We start from the raw sequence: 9,034 nt of genomic DNA on the forward strand, positions 1-9,034 counted from the left end.
TGCCCCGTTGACGCGGATGCTGTTGGCCTGGGGACCACCCCTGGAGGACCACCAGCCACACGTGGTCTCAGGCGGGAAACATGCTGACTACCAAGCCAGGAGATCCATCCCCGTCACCACCATCACAAAAGCCAATGCTTGTCCAGCTGGTACGGTTCTCCCTGCAGGCCAGGCAGGGCGCTGGGCACCTTACAGACTTAGCTCAGTCCTCGCTGCAGCCCCGGGAATGTAGGCATTACTCTCATTTCCATTTTACAGGTGGGGAAACTGAGGCATGGAGCAGCCCTGTCATGTGCTCAGCACCACACCGCTGCTTGATGGTGGGGTTGGGATTTTGCACCCCTGCAGCCTGGGTGCAGACAGAATCCGGGGTGTTCATTAACCTCTACTCTAAGTCATTCCAAGGGTATAAGCTGCTGGAGAGCAGCGGGCCAGTGGAGTTGCCCACAAAATTTTAATTATTAATGTTCTTGCCTTTGCCTGCTTTTGCCAAGTGCGTATACTTGAATTTACAGATTTACGTGAACTCGAGGCGCATGTAATGAGACTGCGTGCTAGCTGTGGTACTTAATAATGAGGATACTAAGGGAGGAGCAGCTAGTGTTTATAGAACAGCTGCCCGATGGCACGTGCCATGCTAAGCGCCCAGGACCCCATTTCACCATGACCCAGCTACTAAGCGCCGGACGCGAGAGTCAAGCATAGTCCTTGTGCATCTCCAGAGCTGTGCTGCCTTTTCTCCATTGCCCAAGCTACAGAGAGGAAATTCAGTCTCCCAAGGTCTCCAATGATAGTGGCCCAGGGTGGCTCAGGACTGCAGACTCCCAACTAGCCCTTTGGTCCCTAAAGCCTCAGTGGCCAGGTCCTGTCACGCCCTGCCTGCTGACCCATGAAAGCCAAGTTCTCCAGCGATGGGACAGGTGGAAACCGTAACCGACCCAGCGGGGCTTGGACCACCCCATGATAATCTAGATCAAGTCTGACAGCGTTGGTAATTTGATGTCGATGCCCTAGAAACAATCTTAACATCTTGCGAAGTGTCACTTTTTAAAGTCCTGCCATTCAGGGCGAGCCCACAGGCCAGCAGGAGTGGCACCATCATGGGAGACCTGCAGAGCCCTGTGCTCACCCCAGACCCACCGGATGTTAATATCCCGCAGGGTTTCCTGCACGAGCATGAGTGTGAGACATGCACGCGCACGCGCGCGCGATCACAACCCCCAGATCAGCTCAGATGCTGCTTTGCCAGGACCTCGCACCTCTGCAGGGCTGATGAGGCACAGTGGCTGCCATACCTTCAGCTTCTTGAATTCCTGCCGAGACAGAAAGCCCTTACAAGCCGCCTGGAATAAAAGTATCCTGTGAGACGTCAGCTTCTCCCGCTGCCTCTCAAGCCTAGAGACCACGCCTGCCTTGAGGAAAACCTGGAAGGAGAGAAGGTGGCAGGTGACTCCTATTGGGCTGAATCTGGAGTGCAAGACGGTTGCCACTGAGAAGCCAATTCCCTTGCCTCCACCCGAGATATCTGTTGGCAGGTGCATTTAGATGGAGGGTCTAAATGATCAAAGCATCTTGCCCCTTGATGGTTCCTCTTTCCCTTCTTCTAGCCCCTGGATGCTCAGAATGTGGCCCCCATGAGTGGTATTGTCACCACTGGGGAGCTTGTTATAAATGCAGAATCTGGGACCCCACCCCAAGCCTGCTCAATCAGAGCAACATTTTAACATGATCCGCAGGGGACCCAGGCACACATTCGCTTGAAAAACCACAGCTAGGAGGGCCCTCGCCTAAATAGCTCTGTGCACCACAATGGCCAGGAGAGCGTGGGAAACACAGATTCCCAGGCTTCGCCCCAGGAAAGGTGGAATGCATGGGTTTAGGGTCAAGCCCGGGAATGTGCATTCTTTCTGGTAAGGGCTGCCAGCCACCTGAGAGAAGCAGTACCCTGGAAATACTCAGTCCTGCCCTACAAGGAGGAGCAGAGAATGCTGTGGGGGAGTGAGGGCAGCCCTCCTTGGCCAGGAGAGGGGGAGCCGGGCTGGTGCCACCCACAGAAGGTGCTCAGGCATCTAACGGAAAAACAGTGGGTGGCCCGCGATTCCCAGGCCTCTGCTCATCAATAATGGATGGAGGCCCCTCTTCAGCAAAGTGATCGATGCCTCCTTGGCACCCCGCAGGGCCATCTCCCGTTGACTGCAGGGCACACAAGGATTTTCAGAGAACCTGACGCTTTGGGGCCAGGCCGGCTCCGGCCAGCCGTGGTAGGGTAGCCAGTCAGCCTCAGCTCCCAGAGGCAAAGCAAAGACGCCCTAATGGCTGGGGAGCTGAGTCAGTGACAGGACCATGGGTCACTTCCCAGATGCCCATCTGCTGCTAATTTCTATGACCAGCCCAGCATGTTTCTTTGCCAAATGTGGCTTATCACCCCCAAAGATGTTCAATGTCTCCAGGGGCCCTGGATCCATCAGTGACATTATCTTAATCAGTGCCAATAATCTTAATCAGTGATATTATCAAGCAATCAGGCACATTATCCATCAATGTGGATCAGAACCCCAAACCCTTGATATATGCAGGGAAAGTACTTCACGTGCATCATCCTATATGGTAGTTATGGTGATCCCCCATTTTATGGAAGGAGAAACTAAGGCTAAAAATGGCATCCCCCCCATGACCCTCCACCAGCAAGCGGTGACATCAGGACTATCTCCCTCCGCCTGACTCCAGGCCCGACTACAGTTACCACTGAATGTAATTAACATTTGCATGGCATCTAGGTTTTTCAAAGCTCTTTCTCCTATGTCCCATTTTAATAAAGAGCAACCTTATGAGAAATCTCTTGGCCCAGGGAGATTTTATGTAACTGACTCCAGTTCACGTGGCTGACGAGCCCCAAAGCCAAGGTCTCCACCAGCACCCCATTCTCACTGTCAACACGAAGCTTCATTTCCTCCTTCGCTACGATACCAACGTTTGAAGTTTGGGGTTGAATTGCAGTTTGATCCCAGGTAGAATAAAGGGTCTCCATCAATTGGCCATTCCTTTGAACTTATTTGCTGTAATGGAGACCACCCCGCCTATCCCACAGTGAACCCACAGCGACGGGACAATGAGAATTTGCACGCCCAATCGGTACGAACTCTGTTTTGCAACCTTCTCTGGCCTTACGGAACACTTCCTATCAGCCAGAGCCACCAAGGCAATTAGCCTCATTGAAATAAAGACACGATTGACTCATTACCTATCAGATTGCCTCAATAATGACTGTATTAATTTCACAAGCTAGCGAGTCCCAAAAGCTGCTATTAAAAAAAAAAATCAATGATCAAAATGATGACAGCTCTAGTTCGTATATTACAAAAGGTGGCGGGTGCTGCCAAAGCCACTATTGATTAAGTATGAAGCTTTCATTAAAAAGATAATTGGAAACGACCATACACAGAGCGGGAATAAGTCATCGGCTGTGCAGAATCTTATCTTGATTTTTTTTTTTTTTCCTTTTAAAGAACATCTTGCCAACCACAGAGCCAACGGCACGTGGCTTTCCACCTTTACCATAAATGTCATGGCCCTCAGCACAGGCCTTGATAAGTCCCCAGGGGCTGAGAATCACAAAGAAACATCTAAATTATTAGCTTTTCGTGGGTCCAGTGGCTTATCGGACCCAAGCAGAGTGCAATATCCCAACAGCCCCACATTTAAGGAATCTGTGGGGGCCACTGTTCATGCAAGCTGTTTTTCCTCTAAAAATGCTGAAGGTCACGGTTTAAAAAAATCTGATAAGACAACAGCTCCCATATCTGGGACTGCTAAGGAATTAGCTCCTGTCCTAGTCATTTTCCAGATTAGAGGAGATTCATTCTTCAAACATGACAATGTTAGCCTATTTGATAAACGTCTCGCCCCACTGACAAATGCATTCCACCAGTAAATGACAATCGCCTGATTTCCACAGCTCATTTGGGGGGTAGGAAGCAGTGGCTCCGTTTTACAGATGAGGGGACAGAGGTTCAGAGAGGACCACTGACTCACTCAGGATTCACAGTTAGGAAGCAGCAGAGCCGGGGTATGGACCAGATCTACCTGTCCTTTCCTCCTCTTCAGGACCTTCCCACCTATGAAGTGTCTGATGCTGCCATGCCTAAGACTTTCATCTCCCCTGAAAGATCACAGGCTAGCCTGGCTTCCAAAGGATATGTTGACTTTAATTTGCTCTTGACTGTTTCTTAATGAATACCAAGTATTACTCGAGAACAATGGCTTTTGTTGTTGTTGTTGTTATTGGGATGTTTTGGCTTCTAGATTTCTTGCCCTCGCCATGTGAATATGTGTATGAAGATTTCTCCTCCTCTGTTTTCTTCCCTGCTCTACAAAAGCCGCTGGGATGATAGAGACTGATTTTTATATTCATGAAAAAAAAAAAACAACTGAGTAATTATCCAGACCAGTGGTTCTCAAACTTGAACATGTGCTGGGATCCCCTAGAGGACTTGTTACAACCCAGACTTCTGGGTCCCGCCCCCCCCGGAGTTTCCGATTCACTAGGTCTGGGGTGGGGGCACCTGAGCGTTGATGTTTCTAGCAAGCTCTCAGGGGATGCTGCTGTGGTGGCTGGTCCAGAGACCGTATTTTGAGAACTGCTGGTCCACGGGGATGACATTCTTGGAGCTGAAGAGCAAGCGCTCTGAATCTGGGCCATAAAGACCTGTGTACAGGTAAAGACTATGTGATACATTTCCATTAATAAATAGCAGAACTCACAATGTGTTGAAAAGACCCTGGGATTCCACGGGATATTGGTTTTCACGGGAGCTATAACTGTACTCCTAGGTAACTGGAAGGCCTTGAAAAGGGGCTTACTTCCCAGAGGCACAGTAAAGAAGGGATTTGCTAATTATCTCACAAGAAGTTTCGAGGGAAACAAGGAACAATATGTGAAGGGCCTGGCATAGCTCCTGGCCACGGGCGGTAGCCCAGGGACCCACAGGTTTGTTCCCTCTACTAGAAAGGTCTGCAAAGGTCCAGTCGCTGCCAACTCCTAGCTGGATAAATCAGGTTGAGGCCACAGTAAAGTACAGTTCCCGCCACACATTTTAGCAAGAGCAAGAGGCCTGTGGGGAGAGGCTTGTGTGTCTATGGGGCAGGGACTGTATGAAAGACTGTGAGCTCTCTAAGGAAGCGGGTTTGATGGGACAGGCTACTCAGGGTTCTAAGAATGACTAATGGCCAGAGATGCCACCACGGTGGGCTTCTGGAGACCAGGGCCCCTCCCCCAGCACCTCGCATGACGGCTGGAGGTGGAGGTGATCAACAAAGGTTTATAGGTTGGTGTTAGTCAATCAGCAGATGAGTGGGGAAGGGAATGGAGCAATTTTTCCTTTGGTTTAGTCTCTCTCCAGTTTCTACTTCTGAACTTTGACCCACATGACCCTTGAGTTTACCATCTCCGTACCCTACTTCCCAAACTAGAACCCATGGAACACTAGTTCTGGGAGATGGTAAGAGGTCTTCCACAAAGACAAAAGGGTGGAAATCCCATGGTCAAAGAGTTTGGGAAGCCCTAAATTCAATATTTTCCTTCTTGAAAACTGAGAGGATATATGGGCATGTCAGGACTCTGTGAAATTCTTCTCTAAATGTTGAAATATTATGGGAAAGGCTTTTGGCTCAACACCAGTTTGGGAAAAGCTGTTTCTCTCAATATTAAAATCACATGCCTTCTCGTGGAGCCCTAACCTTTCACTTACTGCTGCTAATCAGCCAGGACTATAGTTGGGTTAGTGTTGGTTGCAAAGTAAAAGTTACAAGGCTCTGAGTGAAGATGAGTGTTTCTTCTTGGGTTCTAAGGCAGCTCTTTCCGAGGCTCAGAAAGTCATACTGAGGCGCAAGATGTTAATGATTCCAGACCGCTTTGGTCCCTAGGAGGGTAACGAACCTCTAACAAATGATATTTCCCAATGTTATTTCCTCCCATATTTTAACATGTTATACTCCTGGCCTTGTCAGATAGGCAGGGCAGAAAATCACCAGCCCTGTCTTCAGTGTGCTGCAAAGGAGGCCCACAGAGCCAGCGGACGATGAAGGACAAGAATTGGGGCTCATCTGGGTCCTCGATGGGATGAATGGAGTGACCTGAGAAAGAAACTCTACTCACTTGGCTGTGCCCAATGACCACTGCCTTCTTCGCCAGATCCAGGGTCTGCAGGAGCTCCTCCACAGCCTGGGGAGAAGAGGAGAGTTAAAGAGAGACAGAATGAGACAGTCCCCCATGGGAGGTCAGGCTGGCTGGCTGGCTGAGGCATCGGGAAAGAGAGGATGACTCCATGTGTCTGAGAGTCTGAGCAACAGAGCCCCACCTCACCTGGGCAAGTGCAGAAGATGAGCATGTACTGAGCACCTCCTGTATGCCATCCGCTTTGCTGGGACCCTCACAGACACATCTCCTTATATCACCATGGCAACCGGAGGTGGGTCCTCACACCACCATGCCCATTTACAGAGGAAAAAATAAAAACCCAAAGATGCAAAAGTCAATGAAGGATGTGTCTGCTGTGGAAAACAGTATGGCAGTTCCTTTAAAAATTAAACCTAGGATTACCGTAGGATCCTGCAATTCTCCTTTTGGGTGTATACCCAAACGAAGTGAAAGCAGGGACTTGAACAGATAGTGGGATGCCCACGTTCATAGCAGGGTTATTCACAACAGCCGAGAGGTGGAAGCAACCCAGGGTCTGTCCACAGATGAATAGATACATAAAACATAAGATATACACCCAAGAGGATATTAATCAGTTTTAAAAGTGAAGGAAATTGGGGCGCCCGGGTGGCGCAGTCGGTTAAGCATCTGACTTTTGATTTCGGCTCAGGTCATGATCTCAGGGTCGTGAGACTGAGCCCCACATTGGGCTCTGTGCTCAGTGGGGAGTCTGCTTGGAATTCTCTCCCTCTGCACCTCCCTCCCACCCCCCACTTGCACAATCTCTAAAATACAAATAAATAAATAAATAAAATCTTTTAAAAAAATAAAGGGAAGGAAATTCTGAGCCATGCTACAACATGGATGAACCCGATGCTAAGTGAAATAAACCAGTCACACAAAGACAAATCCTTATATGAGGTACTTAGACTAAGCAAACTCATGGAGACAGAGAGTAGAATGGTGGGTGCCAGGGGCTGGGGAGGGGGAAGGGGGAGTTAGTGTTTAATGGGGACAGAGTTCCAGTTTTGCAAGATGAAGTGTTCTGGAGATGGATGGTGGTGATGGAGGCAGGGCAGTACGAATATGCTTAAGGCTGCTGAACTGCACACTTAAAATTTGTTAAAATGATAGGGGCGCCTGGGTGGCTCTGTCGGTTAAGCGTCTGCCTTCGGCTCAGGTCATGATCCCAGGGTCCTTGGATGGAACCCCAGGTACAGCTCCCTGCTCAGCAGGGAGCTTGCTTCTCCCTCTCTCTCTGCCTGTCCTCCCAACTCACGTTCTCTCACTCACACTCTCTCTCTCCCTCAAATAAATAAATAAAATATTTAAAAAAATAGTTAAAGTGATAAATTTTATGTTATGTATATTTCACCACAATTAAAACAACCACAACAACAACAAATGAAGGCATTTCTCCAAGGTTATAAGTCACATGGGGGCAGAGCCAGATTAGAATCGAGGTCTGTTGGGTCACACTGCACCATCTATGATTTAACCACCTCGAGTGCCCAGGATAGCTCCAGAGGCCCCAAGGCCACTAGGAACGTCACCTGCTGTGTCCCTGAAGTTTGCTGTGACAGCCTCCCCTTCACTCTGTCCTTCCCCCATTGTACCTGCCAGAGACGACCTCACCTTCACAAATATTTCCTGAATAAATGGCGTGTGTGCCTGACCCAGAGTATGGGCGGGGGGAGCCGGTGTTTGCTTCATTTCTTACTTCCTCTGCTGCACCTGGTACTGTTCTAGGCACATAGTAGGAGCTCAATAAATACGATGACAGAGCGAACAAATGAACAAGCGATCCAAAGGAGGTGGAAGTGTGGGGGTGGGGCAGAAGGAGAAGGGCAGACCTAGGTGGGAGACCTAAATTCACTCAAAGACATTTCCTGAACGCAGCCTTGGCCAAATCACAGCCATGTCATGGGATTTTCCTTTGTCATCAAGGTCTGCGGGCTCTGAAACAGCCCTGCCAGAGATGTGTACCCTCAGGAAAATACAGGTAACACCTGCTTCCGTGGTGCCTGTGATTCACCTCCCACTCCACCTCCACACCAACCCTCATGGACCTTCCATTCACTGAAAATCACAGTCTATTTTTGGAATAAACTGTCAGAAAAGTAATTGCCACATGCAACAAACAAAAGGTATTTCAGGTCTGGTGTAATTTACTAGATAAGTTTCAGTTCCATGGGTCATCAGCACCACAGGAAATTTCCGAAGATACTTTAAAAAAAAAATGCTTTTTAAAAGTCTGGTCCAAGACTTTCATCTAGGAGCAATTTTCCTCCTCTGACCTCCTGGAAGAACATTCCATAATGTCCCTCCCCCAAACTCAGTGGTTTTATTACATTTTAGCCAAAAATGTTCCCAGGGAGTTGTAGGCAGCAGAATGCATAAAAACCAATATACCCAAAACACAGCATCTTTTCTCTCTGTACAAGAGCAAAACAAAATAAAAATTGGTTGCAAATAAGACGGATGAATGAAAAATAAATGAAACCTACAGCCAACGAAATTTTTCTAAGTCGACCTTGGTGTTAACACCCAGAGTAGATGTTTGTGGGGGGAAAATCAGGATTTGGAGAAGGTAGATCCACCTGGGCTGAAATCCTGCCTGGTTTTACCACTCATAACTGCGTGACCTTGGACAAGCCCTTTACTCTGAGCTCTGGGCTCCTCTTCAGAAACATGAGGGAGCAATAACAGCATCTATTCTGGAAGATTCTGTGGTTGTTCTTGCAGAAGACACCATGCTGCACCTGCCATATAGTAAGCGCTCAATAGACATGAGGAGTTAGTCCTACTAAAGTCCTTGAATGGGTCCTACTGGTTTAG

General features: G+C 48.6%; 1 protein-coding gene across 1 annotated transcript in view; it reads right to left on the reverse strand.

Moving 5' to 3' along the window:
* MYO18B (myosin XVIIIB) overlaps positions 1–9,034 on the reverse strand; it is a 242,026-nt gene that overhangs the window by 135,240 nt on the left and 97,752 nt on the right. The window contains exons 22-23 of the mRNA XM_081802559.1: positions 6,155–6,220; positions 1,296–1,424 (exon numbers count right to left, since the gene is read on the reverse strand). Of these exons, the coding sequence (XP_081658685.1) occupies positions 1,296–1,424; positions 6,155–6,220 (195 nt within the window). The remainder of the gene's footprint in view (positions 1–1,295; positions 1,425–6,154; positions 6,221–9,034) is intronic.

The sequence above is a fragment of the Leptonychotes weddellii genome, chromosome 13 (genome assembly GCF_054177405.1).
Source record: "Leptonychotes weddellii isolate Sample4059 chromosome 13, ASM5417740v2, whole genome shotgun sequence".
Classification (NCBI taxonomy): Eukaryota; Metazoa; Chordata; class Mammalia; order Carnivora; family Phocidae; genus Leptonychotes; species Leptonychotes weddellii.